This window comes from Actinia tenebrosa, unplaced genomic scaffold, assembly GCF_029948245.1.
Source record: "Actinia tenebrosa isolate PJP-AT-01 unplaced genomic scaffold, QUT_ActTen_1.0 PGA_scaffold13__45_contigs__length_12533684, whole genome shotgun sequence".
Classification (NCBI taxonomy): Eukaryota; Metazoa; Cnidaria; class Anthozoa; order Actiniaria; family Actiniidae; genus Actinia; species Actinia tenebrosa.
Window position 1 is genome coordinate 4,256,888 of NW_028292573.1, and position 26,405 is coordinate 4,283,292.

At 39.2% G+C, this 26,405-nt stretch overlaps 1 protein-coding gene across 1 annotated transcript; it reads left to right on the plus strand.

Annotated features, from left to right (window-relative positions):
* Positions 1–54: 54 nt before the first annotated feature.
* LOC116299402 (DNA-directed RNA polymerase III subunit RPC1) lies at positions 55–26,217 on the plus strand. The gene is made up of 42 exons (XM_089028681.1): positions 55–221; positions 423–558; positions 816–965; positions 1,436–1,595; positions 2,249–2,403; positions 3,172–3,225; positions 3,672–3,793; positions 3,934–4,033; positions 4,701–4,778; positions 5,381–5,518; positions 6,008–6,055; positions 6,532–6,635; positions 6,722–6,767; positions 7,198–7,293; positions 7,755–7,895; positions 8,334–8,403; positions 9,080–9,207; positions 9,771–9,906; positions 10,492–10,604; positions 10,898–10,949; positions 11,360–11,444; positions 12,009–12,096; positions 12,471–12,582; positions 12,956–13,069; positions 13,362–13,457; positions 13,728–13,789; positions 14,312–14,467; positions 15,047–15,168; positions 16,024–16,092; positions 16,225–16,268; positions 16,960–17,148; positions 17,759–17,910; positions 18,409–18,495; positions 18,808–18,876; positions 19,472–19,588; positions 20,095–20,212; positions 20,555–20,627; positions 20,753–20,852; positions 21,001–21,069; positions 21,291–21,354; positions 25,263–25,330; positions 25,907–26,217. Exons 1-42 carry the CDS (start codon positions 178–180, stop codon positions 26,003–26,005), a joined length of 4,224 nt encoding a protein of 1,407 aa, XP_088884807.1. The 5' UTR covers positions 55–177; the 3' UTR covers positions 26,006–26,217.
* Positions 26,218–26,405: the final 188 nt, after the last annotated feature.

Below are 26,405 nucleotides of genomic sequence, written 5' to 3' on the forward strand. Positions count from 1 at the left end.
ATCCAAAACAAGAGTATCAAAAGAAGTTTATGGGTTGCCTGTGTTAGTGGAGGAAGCAAACATGGCGAACGTCTGTGAACGTAAAGATGCACATGGATGATAAAGTCAATCATATGAACCTAAGAATCTCAGAATATCATATTTTTGGGTAATTGTAATAAGGATAAAGCTTTCAGGATGGTCAAGGAACAGTTTAGAGAGGCTGGTGTCACTAAGAAAATGTGAGTAAAGTTTGAAACGAAATTTGTCGTCCAAGTTCTTTAGCTAGCTTTTTTAAATTGTTTTTCTCTTTCTTTTTTTTTATTTTTATTCATTTTTACTTGTTGTTTAACTGACATTATTTGATGATTTCATAAGCAGTATTAAAGCTTAATTTTAACTCTAGGGGATTAATTTTTTTTTTTGTTAACTTATGTTTCCAGAAGCCATGTTAACTTTGGCATGTTCTCGTCTGAACAAATGCAACAGTACTCACAATTGGAATGTGTCAGTAAAAACCTGTACAACCAGGACAACTCTCGCAAGCCAGTTCCTTTTGGAGTTCTTGATGCAAAGATGGTATGAATCAAGATCTGTCCATGAGCAGTGGTCCTGTGGGTGTGGGGGGGGGGGGGGGTTACCTTGAAATAGCTTCCCATTGTCGTACTGTAATTATTCATCCAATCAGGATATGTAATTGTGGTTTCATAAGATGTAAGATGAGACTGCTACAGTTTTACGACTATGAATTTGCTGTGATCATTTGTCACAAGTAAGAAAAAACATTATTATTTCTAGCTAGGTTACATATGGGTTGTTGTTTTTTTTTTCACCAGGGAACTTGTTCAAAAGACAGGACTTGTGACACATGTGGCAAAGGACTTGCAGACTGTGTTGGCCACTATGGATACATCGATCTGGAACTACCAGTTTTTCATGTTGGTCATTTTAGAGCAACAGTTGTTATTCTACAATGTATATGCAAGGTATGTGTTGTATACACTCAAATAGTACCATTCTACTACATCATGGATCCTATTTGCACCCCCTGAACCTCTCCCCTAGATCCCCCCATTGTATGCAGTGATATGCTTATGGAAGCCAAGGAAGAGTCCAAGGAAAATGAAGGTCAAAAGTCAAATAAAGGAAGGGGAGGGGAAGGGAGGGGAGAGAGAGTGAGATAAAGAATGATGATGATGCTGGTGATGATGATGTTGATGTTGATGATGACGATGATGATGCATTGATGATGATGAGGTTGGTGATGATGATGCTGGTGATCATGTTGATGATAATGATGATGATGAGGATGGCGATGATGATGATGATGACTATGATGATGGTGTTGATGATGGTTTGAGGATGATGAGGATGGTGATGATGATGATGATGATAATCTTATGGTGGTGGTGATGATGATGATGATGATAATCTTATGCTTTTGTTTTATACACAGAGCTGTAGTCGAGTTCTGTTACCACCAGCAGAGAAGAAAAAATTACTGGACAGCCTGAATCGTCCCTTTGTTAGTGCATTGACCAAGAAGGCAATCAAAAAGAAAATTATTGAAAAATGCAAGAAAATTGCACACTGCCCTTACTGTGAGGCATTAAATGGTGAGACATGACCTTACACCCCCCCTGACATTAGAAACCTCCCCCCTGACATTAGAGATGTTGTACATGAAAAAGCATCATGCGCAATGGATGGTGATGTCAGGATGATGACACAAGCTTATTTTAAAATGGTTTTGCATGCACCCACCATCCTCCTCTGCATTACCATCCTTGTGAGAGTACATCAGGTTGGTGCTGTTTTCCTGTCCTAGAAAAAACAACATTTTCAAGCAGACAATATTCTCAATTCACACATGAAAAACCACTAAGAACCACACTGAGGATATACTGTACATGTAATGAAACCCTGGGTCTTACTTGGTGTCGCAGGATGTATTGTATTCTGGGTTAGGGTTATTGTATTGCAAGGTATTGTTTAACTCCAATCTCATTGTTCTCGGCTATTATTTTATTGTCTTCATGGCTCAGGTGTCCTGCAACACCAAGAAAGAGCCGAAACCCTGACAGTGACCACTTTCAGCGTCTACATTTGATGCTAACCACCTCTCATGTTTATAAATTTATTTATTTTTAATCTTTGGTTCCACCCCTTACATTTTAATATTGGACCTAGGATGGCAAGCATAATACGCAAACCATGTAGACCATATATTTTAGGTACTGTAATCTAGAGCAGCGATTTTTCTTTCAAGGTTTTGTGAGAAAAGCAGGGCTGATGAAGATTGTGCATGAAAAATACAAGTCAACAAAAAAAATAGTTGATCCAGAGATCACTACATTCCAGAGTTCATTTGAATCAGCACTGGAGTACAACAAAGACTTGGTCAACTTGGTCCATAAGGCTCAGGTAGGGGAATTATTATCTATGAACTGTAAAGAGATGCATTGACAAAAGAAAATGCTGAGAGACAACGGAGTCAATGAGATCTATTTATGACAAAAAAATCCATGAATTTGTGGGAATCTTGAGCTGTGGAATGCAATACTAGTAAAAATATATTCAGCAATGCCAGATCCTGAAGTGTAGCAAAAAAGTATGGTCAAAATGTCGATTGAAATTGACAATAGTCCCTTTCACAGTTCCTTTCGCCATCTTGAAAGGTAGCAAGGTAGCCGTGCCTTTGCATCGAAGCGAGACGAACGGTGAGCTTGCAATGATAGAGACCTTTTTTTAACACCTTGGACAATAATTCACAGGTCTCTATCATTGCAAGCTCACCGTTCGTCTCGCTTCAATGCAAAGGCCCGGCTACCTTTCAAGATGGCGCAGGGAACCGTGAAGGGGACTATTGCAGAGAATTCCCAAAAAATGAACAATGAAATTAACGACACCTGCAAAAAGAAGGTTTCAGACATACGATAAGCCCCGTTTACACTAGCGATTTTTGCGGCAATTTTTGCTGCGATTGTTTTGCTATTTTGTCCATAACAAATGATAATAAAGAATTTACTTGTAAAGTTTTTTTCAGGATACCAAGATTTTCCTAGACGAATGTCTCCTTTGAAGGATGAGACAAAAGATTTCATATTTCCAAAAATTGCCACAAAAATCGCCAGTGTAAATAGGGCTATAGGAATTATAATCATTATGTTCATTTTATTTATTTGTTTTTAGGAGGTCATGAATCCCCTCAAGGTTGTTGATTTATTTAAGCAAATACCAGAAAAAGTAAATAAAGATTATTTATAAGTTCAATATTGCCTGTTTCAATCATTTTCTAACCATCTATCCATTCATCCATCCCATCTTTTGTCATCCCATCCATCTATTATCAATAATTTATTCTTCCATATTTTCATTTATTCATTTACACACTAATTAATCCATCCATCCATTCATTTATCCATCAATCCATTCATCCATCAATCCCATCCCATTCTGTCCCATCCATCCATCCATCCATTCTTCCATCCATTTATCCATCCATACATACATACACACATCCACCCATTCATTCATTCATTCATTTATTCATTCATTCATCCATCCATCTTTTCATCCATCCATTTTTCCTCCAGCATATGGAGACTTATTATATATCTTCATGTGATAAACACACAAAGGGTTAATTCAGATTCGTGTCACTAACAACTTTATTTCATTACCTTGTATAGGATTTTCCACTTCTGATGCTTCGTCCAGGGTTTAGTCACCCTCAAGATTTGATACTCACACGTGTTCTAGTCCCACCTGTTTGTATCAGGCCCTCTGTTGTTAGTGATCTCGCTAGTGGAAGGTGAGCAGACAGAGTCGTGAGTAATTTAGCTTTAAATCAAGTGTGATTTTTACAATGTTATTATGATATAGGGACAATTAGGTAACTATTTTCTGTACTTTCTGTTTGTGCCATTTTTCTGTTTTCTCTTTGTCCCATAGTAATGAAGATGACATAACAATGAAGCTGACAGAAATCGTATTCTTAAATGATGTGATACGCAAACACAGAGCCATTGGTGCAAAAGTGCAAATGATTATGGTGGGTACTGTCAGACAGAGAGACTGCAGACAGACAGACTGCAGACAGACAGACAGACAAAGATTGACTACAGACAGAAAGTCAGACAGACAGACTTAACAGGCAAACAGACAGAACAGACAGACAATCAGACAGACAGGCAGAAAGGTGCATAGACAGATGGACAAGCACACAGCAGGGTTTTCATTAGTTTTGAAATAATAGGAGAGAAAAATATGAACTGCTGGAGAGTCCTGATGACCTAGTGAACATTTCACAAATGATGAAAGCTATTAATGGCTGTTTAAGCTGGATGATTTTATTCAGTTACTTAGGCATTCTTTGATCCCCGACCCTTAACAGAGATAACGATAACAGCTGTTTATGTGTATGAGAATATATATGAAATATGTATTTGTACTGCAGTTGTATGTATCAAATTGACATGAGCTGATCCTCGCAGTATATGAAGCAACTTATGCAACTGCAAATTGAAAGACTCAGAAAAAATTCTGGGTCTTGAACGGGATATGAACCCATGCCTTGGCGGTTCTGGTGCCATGCTCTAACCACTGAGCTACCAAGTCTCATATGAGACTTCAAGGACACATTAGTGGGTTTATCAACCCGATAAACAATTGTTTACACCACTTATACATTTTTATTTCATTTCTCGTTTCCTGTGCAGGAAGATTGGGATTTCCTTCAGCTTCAGTGTTCTCTGTACATCAACAGTGAAATGTCTGGTATACCCCTGAACATGCAGGTACAAAATATGAAGTTTTTTAAATCAGAACTTAAAACTTACTCTTAAATACGAGTCCCCCCTCCATCATTCTCCCTCATAAGGGACCAGTCATTATTTAAGTTGGGGGGGGGGGGGGGGGGGTTGGAGGAGAAAATGGGGAGCCCTCAATTTTTTTTAGTGGAACAAGGTGGGTCTTGAAAGGTCAAAAGGAGGATTGGGAGGATTAGGAGGATTTTTTAAACAATATTGAAGGGGGGTACCTGAAAAACATCAATGCTATTAGGTAGGGGTCTGGAAAATGTTTTGCATCCCACCTCTGACCTAAATAATGACTGGTCCCTAAGCCTAACCTCTGGTAATGCATGTTCATGGCTTTAATGGCACATTATGAGAGCTTGACTGAAAAAATAAGATAAAAAGTAACTGGTTCCTCTTCATTTTCCAAACTCAGTTAAAACTACCCCCACCTGTCGCCCAGTTATAAGGCCATTAAAAAATCATTACAAATGAGTATAGGCCCAGGAATTATAACAAGGATTTTCATACTGGTACAAATGGTCATGAAAGGAATAAAAAAGCATCTATTTGTGTTGTTTAATCTCATTTTGTTGTTTTATCAGCCCAAGAAAGGGACAAGAGGCTTTGTCCAGAGGTTGAAAGGTAAACAAGGTCGTTTCCGTGGCAACCTGTCTGGAAAAAGGGTTGACTATTCAGGACGAACTGTGATTTCTCCCGACCCAAACCTTAGGATTGATCAGGTATAACCAGCATGAAAAATGGAAAGTTGTGTTATAATTTTATTTATTTAATTGCAGAAAGAATTGTAGTATATTATTTTGATAATGTTCTCTAAAACAAATCCTTGTTCTAAAGTCCTGACTGAAACATCTTTACCACACATGTCATGTTTAGGTATTCCTAAATGTTTCCCAGTTTAGGTGTTTTTAGATCTTGGATAGTTATTAAAGATGTGCATTTTGTTTCTCAAAGCAAATGTTTCTCGAAAAAATTTCCTGGAGCAAATTTTTCTTGAAACAAAATTCCTGAAGCTCAGAATTTTTTTCGAGAAAAAATTTATTTGAAACATGATTCACATCTTTATTGTTACATGTTAATGTTTTCCAATGTTTCCTGACAGGTTTAGCCTCCTTTGGAGACAAATAACAACACAAAAACAACACGGAAATGTTTCCTGGTTTAGCCAGGGCTTAAATCTCAATCGGTTCTAAACTTTTTGTACATTATAGGTTGCTGTTCCAGTCCTTGTTGCTAAGGTCCTGACATACCCTGAGAGAGTAAGTATATGTTGCTTATGCAAACACACAAGAACAATAGAGTTAACCATACTTAATGTAAGCACGATCTTGTTAAGCTTCAGCTATTGTATATAACCTACTTCTTTTGAAAATATTCCTGTTAATATGTTGTTAATAATTTAGTAAAGTATCAAGGGCCTAGATAGGGGGGGCGAGGGCCCCCCTTTTATGACACAAAAATGGCGGCATTCATAGAATATATGCAGTAATTTTAAGTTTTGTTCCCCCCCCCCAACCCTCTTCATGGTAATAAAATTGCCACTTTCTAGAATTGATACAGTGATTTTAATTTTTTTAATTTTTAATTTTTAAATTATGCAAAATTAAAAGCACTGCAGGTCCTTTAAATTTTTTGGTTCAGTGCTATGGTGGCCCAAACAAAATGGCTGATTTATGGATTTGGGCCCCCCTGGCTACACCCCTGAAGAATCTTTACTAATGGTTTCTATCAACAGGTTACAAAGTCAAATATGGAATTAATGAAAAAACTTGTTTTGAATGGGACGGACAAGCATCCTGGAGCAAACTTTATACAACAACGCGAGACAAACATTAAAAAGTAGGTGAAATTCACAGTTAATAGCAATGCCGAGATACAGCTGGTGAGAGAAGAATTATCCAACAACATTTTCATTTTGTCACCAGATTTCTTAAATATGGAAACAGGAAGTTAATTGCAAAGCAGCTGAAGGTAGGACAATGAATATTCCCCCAGTTACATTACTGTACTGCATGGGTACTTACAGTGTAACTACTGTAACCAAGGCCACTTAGACAGTTAGACAAGAGAACCAATTAAAATGTAGAATGAAAACAAAGCATTCCAACTTTGGGTAGTGGAGCCAATCAGAAAACTAGACTGCACAAGAATGGGAATTTGACCCAGATGTAACGTGTAAACGAGTAGACAGCCTCGTGGGTATAAAAATATATGTTGAACGGCTATCTCCTACCTAAAGTTCTACAATTTGATGGTTCTTGCTGATTGGCTCCACTACCCAAAGTGGGAAAGTATTGTTTTTATTCTATGATTTGATTGGTTATTGCTGTCTAAGTGGCCCCAGCATTATTATTATTATATGTAGTCGTCGCACTGTAACTGTTGCAATTTTTTTTTACAGTGTGGAGATATAATTGAAAGACACCTGATGGATGGAGATGTTGTCTTGTTCAACAGACAGCCTTCACTTCACAAACTCAGCATTATGTCTCATTTTGTAAGTAGCAGAACCTTGGGGCAAACCTAGTTTATGCCTGAATAGACTCTTTGCCAAAATGGCCACTGCAAATTCGAATGAGTTAAAATTAAACTTAAAAACCAATACCAGCACTGGAAAGAGCACCTTTACTTTAGTAACCCTACGAAGATTCATTATGTCAGGTGTTATATCGGCCAAGAAAACTTTAGTTGAAAATTGACAAATTAGCAGACGTTTGTACGTCTGGGGTAACATCTGTAAATTTGTCAATTTTCAACTAAAGTTTTCTCATTTCAATTTTCGTCCACCATTTTGGCAAAGGGTGTATTGCTCGTTGCCTTTACTGCAATGCAGAAGTTTTTAGGTTCATCACACAACATTTCTTTCCCCACAAGAAACAATGCATAGCAACATGACAACACTAAGAATGTCTGCTTAGGAAGCCAGTCCTTAACTGCACATTATTACTTTTTATGCAGGCAACTGTTCGTCCCAGTCGTACATTCAGGTTCAATGAATGTGTCTGTACCCCATATAATGCTGACTTTGATGGAGATGAAATGAACCTCCACTTGCCGCAGACAGAGGAGGCCAAGGCAGAGGCCATGGTTCTGATGGGGGTAAGTTGTATCTCTTTTTTACATACTGATTTAATATAGTCCCCCAAGCTGTGACAATGACTGGTATCTTTAGAAGAAGGCAGGGCCCTTTTTAAAAAAATCCTTTAACCTTCATATTTTATTGACACCCTGAAATAAATTCTGGGCTGATCAGAGCACAAGTAATTCACAATCCAAATTGGAATTTAGCTGGTTGGGTTTTGCGGAATGAGGAAACTGAAGAACCATGAGAAAAACCCTTGAATCAATGAGGTCAAAAACTCCATTCACATGTGATGTCAAATCCAGGAATGAAACTTGAGACACCAGAGGCGAGAGGCAAGTGCGCTACTACTATACCAACCCTTAATGCCAGTGCCCATTATTTTGATGTCTAAACATATAATCTGATTAGAAGTACATTTCTGTATGTAAGGATATGAATTATTCAACTCTCAGGTGAAGAATAACCTCGTCACTCCAAGAAATGGAGAGCCCTTGATTGCGGCTATTCAAGACTTCATAACTGGTAAGAGAAATAAGATAAATTAAATTAATTACTTTATTTAAGTGTCTAGTCATTCTAGCGCTTTCGCACTAATTGGGGACACTTTTCACTCGCACGCCCTACCACTACATTAAATGTTCTATGCACACAACGCTCAGCTGACATGTTGATTTTTACGGAGGGAAGAAACCGGAGAACCCGGAGAAAACCCTCGTAGCAGAGGAGAGAACAACACATCAAACAAACTCAATTCACGTGTTCATTTTTGCGCACGCACCATGGTTTTTTAATGCCAGTCAGGAAAACAGCAGTTTTTGCATAAATCACCAAAAAAAATTCAAAATCTATGCACACAACGCTCAACTCAAAATTACCTATGCGTTCCTGGTATATTTTACGTCATGATACAGGGATTCATTGCTTAGTCTTCCTAGCCAAGCACTGTTGGCGTTACCCTTCTAGCAGAGGTCTTTTTCTTTCTTCCTCTAAAAATGACTTCCGCTCAGGTTGTCGAAACGTCATTCACCACCAAAAGCCTTTCTCAAGACTACACTCACCCGAACGATCACACTTCACGACAAACTACAACCAAACCATTTACTCTTACAGAGACAAATGATCAATGATTCAGTTCTATACTACTTTCCTAGCTCGTAAATAAATTCATCAAACGATAATATCGTGTTTTATTTCACAGGGGCATATCTCTTGACATACAAGGATGTCTTCTTAGATAGAAGTCATTTCACTCAGCTGTGCAGTGCCATGGTAGCAGGCAGAGATATTGATAAGGTCCTTGATTTACCGCCACCAGCTATTATAAAGGTATCATAACCAGAAGAATATTTGAGTTTGCGTTGACTATAGACTCCTTCGCAGGCATCTCCTTGGCTCTTTTTGCTCCTTGGGCTTCCTGTTCCTAGTTCGTCTCTGCCATAAGATTTAACACAGGGATCCCAAAGGAGAATATATGGAGTAGCCTGCGGAGGAGGCTCAGGGTTCGTGCTACTCCTTTAACTCCTTGAAAACTCCTTGAATTTTTGCTTTGAACATTGTTTGCATGGTTCTGAAATAGATCTTGTCAGAAAGATTGGAAAATCTGAAAGTCGGTCATGTGCAACCACCGTGTAAAACCTTGGCATATTTAGCTGAACATACACCTTGAAAATTCATTTTTGGGTCCTTGTATACTCCTTGAATTTTAAGTGGTTACCTCAGCACGAACCCTGGAGGCTACATTGACTAGTGATGGGGAAGGCTTTACTGTATGACTTTATTTACTTATCGTTATGTGAGTAGCCTTGTAAGGGACTTCGTGTCCTATTGCTCTTTCACCTGCCCTACGCGGCGAATTGTCAAATAAATCGTTGCTGTTTGTCTTCCCTCAGCCTTGTTGTTTGTGGACTGGTAAGCAGGTCATCAACGTTCTTCTGAGACCAAACAAAAAGATTAATGTCAAGATGAACTTAAGAGCCAAAGGCAAACAGTACACATCTAATGAAGACTTGTGTAACAATGATTCATGTATGTATTTATACCTGACCATTCATAGTTACAAGTACCCCTTTCCTACAGGGAGGTAGGGGTACTATTTACCAGTATTGGGACAGTATGAACTTGATAGCCAAGAGCAAACAGTACACATCTAATGAAGACTAGTGTTACAATGATTCATGTAAGTAATAGACCTCCTCGGCTCAAGGCGTAATGTTTTCCCATTTCAGACCACGTGTCATTCTCTTAAGAATAAAATTCTTTTTTTGAGTTGTATCCATATTCAAGTGTCTTCTCAGGTGCAACAGAGCGCAAACCTTAAACAAATGTGATCTGAAATGGGACAACATTACGTCAGAGCCGAGGAGGTCTATTATACCTGACCATTCAAAGTTACAAGTACCCCTTCCTTGCATAACCTTCCCAGGGAGGTAGGGGTCAGTACTAGTTGCAAAACCCTCAAAGCACAGAAGACAACCAACAATTGACTCTCCTCACATACGTTACCAAGCCTGGCCGGGCTCGAACCTGTGTTGCATTGGTGAGGGTGGGCGCATTAGCATTGCACGCCACCCATGCTTCCCAAATTAACTAGCAATAATTGTTACCTTCTAGTTGTGGTGATTCATAACAGCGACTTGTTGTGTGGTGCATTGGACAAAGCTGTGCTTGGATCAGGATCTAAGAATAGTGCATTCTATGTGTTACTAAGAGACTACGGTCCTCAGGTTAGTGCTTGATACATGGTGCTCAAGACTAGGATATCAAGGGTGGTGTAGCATCTCTGGGCTCTCAGACTCTGTTTCTATACTTAAACATTTCATGTGCACAAAGTTAATTTTAAAAGTTAACTCATTCGCCAGACCCCAGGCGAGAGGCGAGCATGCGCTACCTCTACACTACCCTTGATTCAAGTACATTTCCTTGTTCAAATTAAAAACCCCGCATAATGTCATCTTGCATCACTTTGCGCCCAACCAAACGCTGTTAAGTAACTAAGTGACTGTTGTATTCCGTTTAGTATGCAGCAGATGCCATGTGGAGACTGGCAAGAATTTGTCCTTTCTTTCTCAGTGAGTACTTATTCTACTTTATTGTGACCAGTGAGGCCCTGTTAAATATCGACAAGCGACATTGCCGTGAAACTGCGACACAAGATCCACAAACTACCGTCTAACAACAGACTGCTCTAATGAATTCCTGACAGCGAGGCCCTGTTAGGGGTAAAATTCCGACAAGCGACATGGCCTTGGCGACACGAGATCCACAAACTACCGTCTAAAGACAGACTGTTCCAATGAATTGAGAATTGAAGAGACAGAAGAACTTTCTGAAATTGAGACATAGGCAGTTGTGAAACTCAGAGGGAAGGCATAGTTCCCCCCTCCCCTAATAGGACCTCACCAGTACTGTAGTTATAACTTGTTTTACAATCTCTTGTACCACTCGTTATTAATGTCATCATTGGGCTTGGTTTCTTCAGGTAACAGAGGGTTTTCTATAGGAATTGGTGATGTCACTCCTGGGCAAGGTCTTCTAAAAGCAAAGGAGGACCTTCTCGATACAGGGTAAGCGAGGGTTTGTTATTAACCGCAACTACTGGATGTTTTACCTTGAATCTGGTGACAATGTGGATGACAATGATGATGATGATGCATGATGATATGATGATGATGCATGATGAAATGATGGTGGTGGTGATGATAATGATGATGAAGATGATAATGATAATGACGATAATGACACTGTTGTCGATGGAAATGCTGCTACTGCTGCTGATATAACATTTACTTTAACGTGTTGATGGCTTATCGTCATCATCGCCATTGTCATCGTGTTCGTGATTATCATTTCCTGGTATAGACTAAGAACTTGTCCAGCACAAAGGCCCTTTTCTTTTTTCCTTTTCATAAAGAGACCTTCATTATTTGATCACATCATCGTCAAGAACTCTTGAAAGTGAGGTTCTCAACCCATCTTTTGCCTGTATCATTATTCATCATCTTCATTATCAACATCATCATCAACATCATCATCATCCTCATATTCATCCTTTTCCTCCTCCTCCTCCTCCTCCTCATCATCATCATCATCATTATCATCATCATCACAATATTACTTTCTTATGTCAGGTATTCCAAATGTGATGAGTTTATCCAAGATTTCAAAGAAGGCAAGCTGCAGACACAGCCAGGCTGCTCGGCAGAAGAAACACTAGAGGTTAGCGATGGCAAGAGATTCCTTGGCAGTCTTACAGACACAGCACCGCAACCAGTGATAATGCATGGCGTCGCCACTACCTAAACACCTATAGCAACAGACACCTCTACAATAACAGCAACACCACCACCACGACCATCACCAACAACAACTCTGGAAACGTCAATAATAACAAACAACAACAATAACAACAACAAACAACAAAAAAAAAACACGTACATGCTATGCCATCACAAAACAACAGCAACAACACCAACGTCACTTTTTCCAAGTGCTTTACAGACAAGTATTCAAGTATCAGTTTCGAGTTTTCACGAAGCCATTAATAAAGCCAAGCAACGTCATGACTTTAGTATATTTGGTTTGTTTGACAGGCCGTTATTCTAAAGGAGCTGTCAGTCATCAGGGACCACGCTGGTAAAGCATGCTTAAGGGAACTTCACAAGTCAAACACCCCATTAATCATGGCCCTTTGTGGGTCTAAAGGTAAGGGTATATTTGACACCCCATTAGATATGGTCTTTTAGGGGTGTAGGTGAAGCATACTTTAGGGAACTACACAAGTCAAACACTCCATCAATTATGGCCCTTTGTGGGTATAAAGGATATTTTTGACACCCAATAGGAAATGGTCCTTTTAGGGTCTAAAGATATGAGTATGCGTGACACCTAATTAATTAATACTCAGAATGTGGTCCTTTGCGGAACATCAGGTAAGAATATATTCGATGCCCAGCAGGATATGATCCTTTGTGATTTAAAGATCAGGCTATCTAAAGATGTCTATCAGTTTTCATTTTTTAATGTTTTTTTATCCAAATAATTCTGTTTCTAACTGACTTGTTGTTCTTCGTTTTAGGGTCCTTCATCAACATATCCCAGATGATCGCATGTGTAGGCCAACAAGCTATCTCAGGCAAAAGAATCCCAGACGGGTTTGAGGACCGTTCCCTACCACACTTTAAACGACACTGTACGTTTATGATTTTTATCCTGTATTTATTATTCTTGGACTGATCGGTGACGTCATAGCCGCCGTGTTGGATGACTTCCTTGGTCTCTTTTACCACATCAACCAACATGGCTGCCATGTTCCTTGTCCTTGTACATGTGACGTCGTAGCCGCCATCTTGGACGACTTGACAAAAGATTTGGCCTTGGTCTCTCTTACTTTATCAACCAAGTTTGCGGCTATATCGTTTGTTCTAATGTAAAGGGATACACGCCACCTATAGATAGATAACTGTTTTTCTGTTATTCTTCAGCTAAGATACCCGCTGCTAAAGGATTCGTCAAGAACAGCTTTTTCTCTGGTTTAACGCCAACCGAGTTCTTTTTCCACACGATGGGAGGGAGAGAAGGTACTGTCAGATCAAATCCATTCAGTATAATTTAAAATACTTGTCATTATTCGTCTGAGCGAAGACGACCACGTGGCAGCGCATCGCAAGGGATTGCGGGACATAATTTTTGGCGCGATGATGGCGGAGTATTTTAATGTCGTTCCAAAATTCTTCCCACAATCTTTTACAGCACTTTCCTGCCGTCCTTGGCGGCTAGAAAAGCTCCCCCTAAAACTACCTCTCACTATCCAATATTCTTAGAGAGGTCATTTGGTGTTGTTGTTGTAGGTCTGGTGGATACTGCTGTCAAAACAGCCGAGACGGGCTACATGCAGAGACGACTAGTAAAGGTCAGTCTAAATCTTTTGACTTACTGTACTACCCATAAGTGGTAAGTTAACTATAGAGCTTTTTCACGTGACGTCACAGCGGCCATATTGGTGTTTCAAAACAATACATTTTCTATCCTCAGGGAATTAAACTCTATTTTTATGCAAATACTGTGCAGAAAGTTTCTATTGTTTGGTACACCAATATGGATGTCTTGTCACGTGAGTGAAAATGCTCTATAGTAAAGTTCTTTATAGCGGGCTTCTGATTTTCAAGATCTAAGCTCCATTGAAGGAGGAGGCTTCACGTATAGTATAGCAATTCGTTTGATATGCTTGATTCTAATTTCCTACATCCAAGGCCCGCAGTCTCAAGAAGTCGGGTGTGTGCTTTCTTCTTAACTATAAAACATTAGTGCTAAACCTTAATTGCTTTAATAGATGGATTACACCGCACTCCCTAGAAGACCTGCTTTAGTATTACCCCTAAATACACCTCTTTTGATCAATGTTATTTTAATTTCAAAATAAAAAAATCCGCAGTCCCTAGAAGACCTGTGCACACAGTACGACCACACCGTCCGTAACTCCGTCGGGGATATCGTACAGTTCAAATACGGAGGCGATGGACTGGACCCTACTGACATGGAGGGAAAAGACAAACCATTGGACTTTCAAAGGGTCTTGAATCACATCCAGGTGAGTCTCCATATTGATTTGATGTGAAATATTTCCCAATAGATCTTTGCAATATTTATTTTGGCATTCATATGACAACTTTGGAGAAGCTCCAGGGCAAGATGGCGGTGCTTTGACGGAACAAAAAGAAAATCGTTATCGGTTTTTCCGAAGAGCGAAGCGTCCCCCTTGAAACCCCACTAGTGGCTATCCCCTGTATCTTAGTTAAACTAGAAATCGCTCTTACTGCGTTGCCCACTACTGTATTGCTGGTTTTCAATCATTCCCAAGAGAATGAAATAACAAAAGACACGGCGGCCATGTTGGAGGATATAACGAAAAAATTCATCGACAATTCTTTTGTTAAATTCAACCAAGATGGCGGCTATGACGTCATGCGCAAACGAAGAATAGAGGATATTACATGGCCGCGCGAAGATACGGATCTTATCTTCGAGTGTTGAGGTGTTGTCTCAAGAAGATAAAATCCGTATCTCCAAGAGGCCATGAAATATTCTGTTTAATATGTAATCATTAAATATGTATTAGGTAAATACTAATTGAAAATGATATTAATGCTAGCGTTTGATTGGTTCACAGTGTAATCACGTGATGCGCACTGAGAATCCCCTCCCACCACAGTCAGTTCTACAACGCGTGAATAAGATAATTGATGGAGAGCAGTTCGTTGACTGTTCTGATGATTTCAAGAATGAAGTAAAGTGAGTATCATTTGGAAAATGCACTTTCTCGACTTCATAATTCATAGAGCCTTATCTGAGATAGCAAACATGGTGCATTGTGGTCTAGCTTGGGTACGATTGTATTTTCCCCCAGAATGCATCAATCTACATAGATCTTTTCTGAGATAGCAAACATGGTGCATTGTGGTCTAGCTTGGGTACGATTGTATTTTCCCCCAGAATGCATCAATCTACATAGATCTTTTCTGAGATAGCAAACATGGTGCATTGTGGTCTAGCTTGGGTACGATTGTATTTTCCCCCAGAATGCATCAACCTACATAGATCTTTTCTGAGATAGCAAACATGGTGCATTGTGGTCTAGCTTGGGTACGATTGTATTTTCCCCCAGAATGCATCAATCTACATAGATCTTTTCTGAGATAGCAAACATGGTGCATTGTGGTCTAGCTTGGGTACGATTGTATTTTCCCCCAGAATGCATCAATCTACATAGATCTTTTCTGATATAGCAAACGTGGTGCATTGTGGTCTAGCTTGGGTACGATTGTATTTTCCCCCAGAATGCATCAATCTACATAGATCTTTTCTGAGATAGCAAACATGGTGCATTGTGGTCTAGCTTGGGTACAACATTGGGTCATTTCATTATGTCAAAGTTGAGGACAAACATCTTTTGTTCATCATGTCTTATATGGTGTTGTTTGTACCCAAGCTAGAACACAATGCATCCTGTTTATCGAACTCAGAAAAGGCCTATACCTAACAGAATGTCGCTGTTCTTTTCTTTTCTTGGTCTTATTTTACTGTTATTCCTTTTTTTTCTTTCTTTCTTTCGATTTGATGACCAGTATCCTTTTTTATCTTCGACAGAGCCTTCATGGATGGAATCGCAAAGAAGATCGATCAGACGCAGCTAAAATATGGAATCGATTTTGACATGTAGGCAGTTCATGTTTCGAACTTTTCTTTTAATGCAATAGACGTCGTATTGATAAGGTGGCCATCTTGAATTATGAATTATGAATTTACTGAAGCGAGTCCTTTGTTGAGATTTAATCAATTCAATTTCAGGAATGAGGATGATGAAGAAGACGGCTTTTCACCACATCCAAAAGGTACTTTTTTGACGGTGTAACGTGGTTTGTTTACGCGCTAATCGCTATGAAAACATTTATTTATTTTCGATTGGCGATCCAAATGCAAAGAACTGCAGGCAGATTGACAAAAAGACTGAAGCCTGGTTCACACTAGCGTAGGAATCGGAATCGCAAGCAACATACGCAGACCGAGTCAATATTGCATTTATCACCAGATGTGAAAAATAATAAGCACTGTTAATGAGCAGTACGCTACTAAGTCTGTGTATGTTGTTTCAGATTCGGGTTCCGACGCTAGTGTGAACAAAGCTTAATGGAGAAATGAACTGAAAGACAAACAGACAGACAGACAGAATAATAGACAGACAGATAGACAAACATACCCTTTGATAACTATAGCGGTAATACTTAACTAACGAAAGACCATGAGAAAAAACGTGTCGTGTCCATTTTCAATGAATGAACGGTATTGTTGCGCATTGTAATTGTTTAAAATAAAAAAAATTTATATTTTATCACCACCACTCCCCATGCGGGGCTCTTCCATGAGGTTCCCTCCACACGCACTACCACTACATTTTATATTGTTTAAAAAGATCTTGTCAACTCCCAACCGTGACCGTGCCGATTCACAATTATTCGTCAACGTACTTTATGCTATACTTTCGTTAATATTCTGCAAACTTATTCTTATTTTCATTTCCAACAGTTCTAAACTACGTGACCAGATTAACAGAGTCTCAACTGCGCATGTTTTTGATCATGTGCCGGGATAAGTACCTTCGGGCCCGTATGGAGCCAGGTACAGCCGTAGGGGCCATTTGCGCTCAGAGTATCGGAGAACCCGGTACACAGATGACCCTCAAGACTTTCCATTTTGCTGGAGTTGCGTCCATGAGTATCCTCTGGTTGTGTGTATAAAGCTGAAAATCTAATGGAATCGATAGGTATCGGGACCGGTATTTTGGAAGAAGGAAACCAACGTAGGCACTCCCCCGTCTACCATTTCGCTCCAAGAAAGGAGGCAGCATGGTCGAGTTGTTATAACGTCGGTCTCGCAATCCGGTGGTGCTGGGTTCGAGTCCCGCTGTATTTGTCCTGATTTCTGATAAGTTCAGATTCAGTTTCTCGACCATGCTTGTAAATAGCCAACTGGTTTGCCTCCTTGCCAGTTGGGATTCTTAAAACACTTTATGTTTCTTTGACTATTTCTTTATTTCAGTTTATTAATTTGTGGACTACACTACAGTAACACTAGCAGTTAGCTAAGTGTACTTTGCACGTTAAATAGGTTAATCCCCCCCCCTTTTTCTGCTGTGATTTGAAGGGTTCTTCTACAAAAGCTAAGGAATACTTAAATGATTGTCGTGTCGTAGTGTGGGAAAATACGCTACTATATGACTGACTTACAGCATGTACACAGTACGACATGCCGTGACATTGAAATGGCTTCCCATAAGAATGGTGTTATTTCCATGTCTTGTATTCCTTGACTTAATGTCCTAAAGACATCACACTTGGTGTACCACGTATCAAAGAAATCATCAACGCTTCACGTAAGATCAGCACACCCATCATATCAGCACAGCTGATGCAAGATAATGACGCTGAATTAGCTCGTGCTGTCAAGGGCAGGATAGAGAGGACTCTTCTGGGCGAGGTTTGTAGGGAAACGCTAAAAAACTAAAAATTGCCACCTTCCTTTCGCACCATGCTTTTATGGTGTTATTTGTACTGAAGCTAGATCAGAATGTAGCAATCTCCATAGATCTTTTTTGAGATAATTCTTTGTGAATTTAGTGAATGTAGTAGTAGGTGTGTGGAGCGAACCTTCCACAGTATAACCCCTTATGGGAAGTGATGTTGTAACACATATATATCTTTATATAAATATAACTCTACTCGTATATTATCCATTCCAAGGTCGACTAGGAAAGTGCTGGTATTACAGTGCATTGTGGGACTGTAATAGGGGGACAAATTTCCAAGATGGCGTCTATTTTGCCCCCTTAAAAAGTCCCACAATGCATTGCAATGCCAATTCGATCCAGTTTTTTCCTCAACCTCGGAGTTGCTACTAATGGTGAGTCCGAAGACCCATGACCCGACGGTGAAAGGTGTTGCATTAGTTAACATTGTTTTGTATTTGTTGTACCAGGTGACAGAATACATAGAGGAGGTGTATACACCAGACAGCTGTTATCTGTTAATTAAGCTTGCTGTCCCAAGAATAAGACTGTTGAAGGTACGTGCTATAATCTATTTTTTTATTCGCCGTTTCGGAGTTGTGCAAGAAAACTGGTGACTAACAAAGCGCGCGTTGCATTCTGGAATGAGGGACACTTCATTCAGCAAGATGGCTTCTGTTTTGTTGGAAGAACAATATTATTTTGATTTGTTCTTTTGATCTGGTATTGCCGCTTTGAAGTTGTGTAAGAAACTAGTAACTGGTCAGAAATCGAGAAAGAAAATACGATCGTTAATTGTGCTTCTTCATTTTACATTTATTCCAAAAATATTGCCACAATGGATAATAGAGTAATGGATATGTTTTCAGCTTGAGGTTGATGCTTACTCCATACGCACGTCATTATGCGAAGCTCGTAAATTAAAGATCAATCCACAGGTGAGTTTAACCACTATATCACATCGTACTAAAGCCAGCTCAAGCCTGTTTGTTTCTTGATGGGAGTCGCAGTCGCAGTCGCAGTCGCAGTCGCAGTCGCAGTCGCAGTCGCAGTCGCAGTCGCAGTCATAAATGCAGTCGCAGACACAGACGCAGTCATAGTCGCAGTCGCAGTCATAAATGCAGTTGCAATCGCAGTCGCAGTCGCAATTATGACGAAGTGAAAATCAAAAAAATGGAGTAGGAATTGCAATCGGATACGCGTTGGAATCAGAAGAATCGAAAGTTTTTCTTCGGAAGTCTTTGTTTGTGCTAATGACGAGCGTTTTACACTTGCTATTTCACACATGAGCTGTTTTCGTGTCTGATTCCGCAAGTGAAAACCACGCTTGATGTAATTGCATATTTTGGTCTAGCTTAGGTATCATCATCTTTTGTTCATCATGCTTCGTGTTGTGTTGTCGGTACCCAAGCTAGACCACAATGCATCCTGATCATTTAACTCGGAAAAGGGTGGAGAAGCAACCATACCATCCTTACTCACCCAACGATTGATAGCAGAGCATCGTTTTTTCCCTTTTCTCTGTGTTTTCAGAACGTGCAGATCCATAGCAAAGCCGTAATAACTGTTCACCCAACTGAGAACAGCAAAAGCTCTTTACATTACATGATGCAGTTCCTGCGAGGAGAACTACCCAATGTGCTCATCAAGGTAAAATGGTAGACTATTGAGGCTTTGTACCATCACGTGATGGCAGCCATGACAGGAGGCAGGAACAATTGAATCTGGTCTAGTCTCATTTACATGAGAAAGGATTCACTATCCCAGGGGGAAAAGACTCTGTTGTTGTGCCTCCTGTCATGGCTTCTCTAGAGTATCATTTCTTTGTTTTTCAGTTTTTCAATAGACCTCTTTAGTTCGGGCGTAATGTTTTTCCATTTCAGACCACGTGTCATTACCTCGAGAATCATTACTTCGTTTAACGATTGCATGAGACAAGACACATGAATATGGATGCAACTAAAACAAAGAATCTTATTCTCAAGGGAATGACACGTAGTCTGAAATAGAAAAACAATAACGATCCAAAAAACAAGACTTTGTCGATTCAATTCGTCACGGTTCTCATTCCAGATCCCGATACCATTTCTTCAAAGTCTTTTCTAACATAAATAGTTCCTATCATTTCTTTAACGATCAAACCGTTCTTCTCGTAGGGCCACAAAAATGTCAACCGTGCGATAATCCACATCGACGATGAAAGCGCGAGTGGCGAGGAACGCTACAAGCTTCTTGTTGAAGGAGATGACCTACAGGGTGTCATAGCAACCATGGGTTCGTATAGACATGAGAGGGCTAATCATATACAAGCAGGGGTCCCGGCATGGGGGGCTAGTTGTCCACTTTCCATCCTATTTTTTTTTACGTGGCCCTCTATTAAAACAAGATATCTATTAAAATAGACTTTTAATTTCCCAATTATTTTTGGGGTGGACCCCCCTTAAATGCCATATTTGTTACGTGCCCCCCCCCTAAATCCCACCAGCCCCTGCCCCCCCCCACCCCCATGCCAGTAAAAAATAAAATAATTAACGGTCCCCTGGGAGGTACGATAGAGAGAGGAGGTAGAGCTAACTCTGTATTTTATTGACTTACTTAGTTGTCCTCTGCTTACAGGTGTAAAAGGTACTGGCTGTACGTCTAACAATACTATAGAAGTAGAGAGGGTACTGGGAATAGAGGCTGCAAGGTAATGCATCAGTTTCTCATTCTATAAGATAGTTACTCTCAATAGACCCCTCGTAGCACGTCGGGATGCAGCTCAATTGGGAGGGCATAACGATAAAGCCCTATTTATGCGTTTTAATGTTTCAGACAAACGATCATGAACGAGATCATCTACACAATGAAGAACCATGGTATGAGTATTGATGTGCGACACGTTATGTTACTGGCAGAGCTCATGGCATTTAAGGTAAAAAATATATCCTATCATTTCAGTTCTTCTCTCCCATTTGTTTTACCATTTCAATCTTCTTCACGGTAATTCGTTAAAACGTAAACTTACATAAACATTTGAAGGTTTTCTATTTTTTTCTAATTTATTTTCGTTTGTCGTTCAGGGGGAGATCCTTGGGATCACGCGCTTTGGTCTCGCGAAGATGAAAGAAAGTGTTCTAATGTTGGCTTCGGTAAGACTGTTATCTTTTGAATCCTACTCAGGGGGTTACCCTGGGGAGTTCAACCTTCATCTCCTCCCCTCCCCCCAAATTTTTCAAATTTGAACTGGCTAAAAAAAATTCCCAGTGATGAACAGTTATCAGTTCGATAGAAATGGAACCCCCTCCTTTCTAGATAGCTGGATATTACTTTTGTTATCAGCATAATTTGATAAACAATTGTGCTCTTATAGTTTGAGAAAACTGCAGACCACTTGTTCGAGGCGGCCCTTCATGGTAGAACCGACCCTATTGACGGTAAGAATGTTTGCTTATGTATACCTGTTTCAAACAATGTTGTCGGTCGGAGATATAACATCTGAAATCTGAGATTGAGTAGCACTCTGCAAAATGTAATATATTCACAGTCAAAAAAAGTAGGGGGGGGGGGGGGCAGGTGAAAATTTGAAATGTCCAGAATAATTCTTAACACCCCCCTTAAAGTCATGCAAAAAAATACGATCCCCCCTAATCAAGGCTTGTAGCTTCTTCCAAAAATTGTGCATCCCCCCCCCCCCCTCCCATTTTTCTGATAACAATTTGCCTATTCCCGCTTTTTCCTACGAAAATTTTCCCGACCCCCCCTCAATTTCACCTGACCCCCCTCCCCCCCCCCCCCCCTCCTCCTCTGCCATACATCATGAACCCAGCCTTAGCCAGAAAACATAAAAGCACAAAAATTCCGTTTAGTCTCAGATCTGCGACCGTAGTTTTTTGAAATAGGTGTATAATCCATAGCCAACCTCGTTCCCAGGGCCCTCTCACGCAAAGGAGATAAGACCCTGGAGTTGGCTGGTCACGTGACAAATCAGACACCCAGCAGATTCGGGTGTTTTTAAAATACCGCTGAAGAAATAACTGGAGGAATGCGGGCACATTGAATAAGCATAAATTAAATATGGCTTTCAACTCGAATAAACCGGTTGAGTTTTTAACAGTGCTTCGTCGTGTGGGAAAAAATTTGTAACAAAGCAACAACCAATCAAAATTCAAGATCAAGTAAACCAATCAAAACCTTTATTTGACGAGCCAACGCCAGGGTCTTCTCAGTCTCCTCTGCGTGAGAGGGCCCTGGGAACGAGGTTGATCCATAGCTGATTTGAGGGTTTTTGCCCGGGTATCACCGGTTTTGCTCCCTCTGCAGTACAAGCTTCACTCCTATTCGATCTGCCATGAGTTCAAATAAAATGTCAAAAATGAAGGCCACATTTCTATAAGCTAACAAAAGCATCTTATCATTGAAAAATGTAAAAAAAAAAAAAGGACTTTTAAGATAAAAACTATTATAGTACCATACACTCTAATCTTAATGGGTTTTGTGAGAGGTAGACATTTGCAGTTGTCTCGTCATGAAATATTCTGTTGTCTATACAAACGGACTGATGTATCCTGGAAGACAAAAGCTTTATAATAGCTCATGTTAAAATGCTGTAAGATTTGCTGTTTTGACTATCGCAGAACAAATTACCGAATTAGCGCCTTGGGGCGAGTTGACATGCGAAGTCTTCATGCCTGATGCAGATCATCTTAAGCACGGGTGGCGACCAGGGTTCGATGCCAGGACTCGTTTGTGTCGTTTGTGAGAGATTTGCTTGTTGTTTCTCTCTTGTGCTTCGAGGGTTTTTCGTCGGTTTTCCTCCCTCCACAAAAATCAACTTCTAACTTCCAATTAGAATTCAACAAATGAAGAGCCACTCTGTGGAAATGCCACTGTTAAAACCTCTAAATTTATTCATTTATTTTATTCTTTCTTATTTCATGTATGTATCATCCAATGATTTGAGTTTCGCTAGGTAATTCCGATTCAAACTGCAGAGGGGCTGTTTGTATGTAGCGTGTAATTCTATACGCACACACTGCCATAAAATGAAAACATCTCGCTAATAAGAGTCTTTGGAGGCCAAAATAATGGAAAAAGTAACATGATGTACATAAGTACTCATTTTAAATTTTTTGTAAAAATTAATCTAACTTATCTACCACTAATTGTTCAAGATTTGTGGCTGTATTTTTCATTTAACTATCTCTTTTTCCTAACCTCTAGGCCAAAATAATGGAAAAAGTAACATTATGTACAAAAGTACACATTTCAAAAACATTTGTAAAAATTCATCGAACTTTTCTATAATTAGTTGTTCAAGATTTGTGGTTGTATTTTTCATTTATATTGTCTCTTTTTCAAAGATCACTTGGTTTCGTAAAAGTGGCCCGTTTATTCATGATGCGAAACAAAAAAGATATTTACATATTTTACTCCCGTTTAAATAAATCTTGTATAAATTTGAGCCATATGAGACTATCATTAAAACTATGCCTAAATGCGTGACTAAAAATTTAATATATTTTGATACACTTTTCATTTTTGTTCCGTTTTGAATTAATGTAATAAAAATACTTGTTAAAATTTATGAACGAGTTTCTTTGTATCCAATTGTTTTCTTCTTCTGTAATTATGACAAAAATGACTTTGAAATGACATTTCAAAACGTTATCCTTACTCGTGTAGAGAGCGCTTTTCGAGGATTCCCAGTTTCACTTGTAAAAAGTTTTTAAATTTATCGATAACTTTTACAAAAAACTTTCGCATTTTTTGTGTATTTAAAACAAAGTAGAAGAAGCGTCCTACGTGAATAAGAATAAATCAAACTGACAAGATCGATTCATCCGATAAGAAAGTACATTAAGTCCGCCTTATCGTATGCTATCATTATCTCCATTCGGCATTGTTTTGAAACTGAAAGGCGATTATTTTTAGAAGGATAAATTAAGAGCAAATCCAACCAAACCATGCTGTGTTCAGTACAAGAATTTTGATTGGTTGAAGTTCAGTTCCGGCGTTTTGATTGAGTGGGGAAGCCATTTAAACGTCAAATCAAGGACAAACTTCCCTAAATCTTGTAAAACCCACTTTAAAAGGGCTACTTTCCGAAAGCATTTAACACGTGCTAGACGCTTATCTCCACTGTGGTCAACTTGGCATGATTTTCCCGCCACAATAAACTTAATTATCATAATTACCAAGCGTCTTGAAATCTTGATTAACGCGAAACGTGGCGCCGAAGTACACCCTTTTCTTGTCAGACTTAATCCATTAAATAACTCTAACCACAGAACTCAATAAAATCTTGTCTTGTCTTTGACATTTTCGTAAATCTTATTAAAAAACTTTCTTTTTGTTTAGTATTGTCTATTATACTTTGTGAATCAAAACTTGTTCAGTTAATGATGAAGATCTGTAGTGTTAATTTGCAAGTTATTTCTAAGCTTCCCACGCAGCTGAATTAAAAAATGCCCAACTAAACTAAACTGAGCAAAATTTGAAATTCCTTTAATTCGCAAATTCTCAAAGTTTAAAAAAGTTTTCCTAAGTTTATGAGGTTAAATTATAGACAAAAATAGTATTTATTTAAGTTTAAAGATTCAATTAAAAGTTTTGTTTAGCTTTCGTTACTTAATTTAAAAATTTTAACTCAATCTTTTGTTCAACGGCCTTGCAAAATAAGTTGTGTAAAAAGGCGAAGTTCCCGGGCCGTACTCATTTCCTAAAACGTTTCAACGAGACTTGAAGTAAGGCTTAAGATCCAAAGCCTTTTAGTCTCTCGAATTAGGAAAAGGTTTTCGTGTCCTTTTTACAAGCACAAGCAGGTCTAGCCTCTAATCGACAATGGTTCTAAGCCAATCATCGCGCGAGAAATTTCCAAGCTATGGTAAAAATGAATGTGGATTCCACTCAAACAAAGAATCTTATTCTCAAGGGAATGACACGTGGTCTGAAATGGGAAAACATTACGCCCAAGCCGAGGAGGTCTGGTGACGAAAATTACCATCCAATTGCAATGCTTGAATTCGGAAGTCATTTAAGAGCCAAAGTTCCAGTTAGTTTCATTTATCATCATCATCGTCATCATCATCATCACCATCATCGTCATCATCATCATTATCATCATCATCATTATCATCATCATCATCACCATCATCATCATCACCATCATCACCATCATCATCCTCATTCATCATCACCATCACCATCATCAACACCATCATCATCGTCATCATCATTATCATCATTATCATCATCATCATCACCATTAACATATCATTATTATTATTATTATTATTATTATTAAAAAAATTATTATTATTATTATTATTACTTTTTTCTACAGGAGTCAGCGAGTGCATAATTATGGGTATGCCGATGAACGTTGGAACGGGAATATTCAAACTTTTACACAAATATCCTTTTTATATTCTCATAAAGGCTTTTCTTGAGCCGAGGTTTATCACTAAACACCCATACTATCTGGAGACATTTATATGCAAATATCGGTCGCGCACTTATTGTTTTTATGGTGATTTAAGAACAGTATGGTCTTCTGATCACAATCGACCATACTGAAGTTCGACTAACTTGGTGCCAATTTTGCGGCATTTTTTGGAAACATACGTCATCTCCATGCATTAAAATATACCTCTGTTTCACATGCCCCTCCACCCCACCCCCCACTGTAAAATTTTTGAGTTCTATTCCCTTGATACCTGACCAAACTTGTACAAATTGTTTGCGCTTTTTACAGCGCAAAGCGCAAAAGTATGATCGCATTTAATGCGTTCACTTCTATTCACAAGGTTTCTGCTACCAAAAGAGCGTTTGCACGCCTCATTTGGTAAAACCAGCCAGCTTCGCATCGAAATGTGTCGGTTTAACGTACAGAATCCGTGCATGTCATGTCATGCGGTCATACCTTTTCTTCAATGATTAATATATAAGCATCTATCATGTACTTTATATATATCCTTGACTCTTCGTAAGCCGACCAAGCCAGGAATACCGTCGCGTCGACCACTCATCTTTGACAACAAAGAGTTTCATTTACCACCAATGATGGCAGCTGCTGGCATCACGTGATCTATAAATATGACGTCTTACTTCGTTGTCCAATGAGAATGGGCCAAAAGATATTCCATATACCAATGATGTCAGCTAGCACCAGGTGATTTACACTGTTTACGTCACAGTTGGTTAGCCAATGAAAATGGTCCACAACATGACCTATATATAATGCGTTACATCTGCTTGTCCATTCCAAAATTATCCAATAAATGCGTTTATATTGAAAACGATATGAAAATTTGTCAAAAAAGCGAAAAATACTAGCGGTGGGTAATGATTTTTCATTTATTTTATGTACAATTCGTTCATCGATCACGGCCTCCTGTCTTTCTGTGTGTTAAGGATAGTTTTTAAGTGGTCTGCGCATGCTCGGGAAATGGGCGGGAAAAAGTACGCAAACTCGGTTGCTACGTAT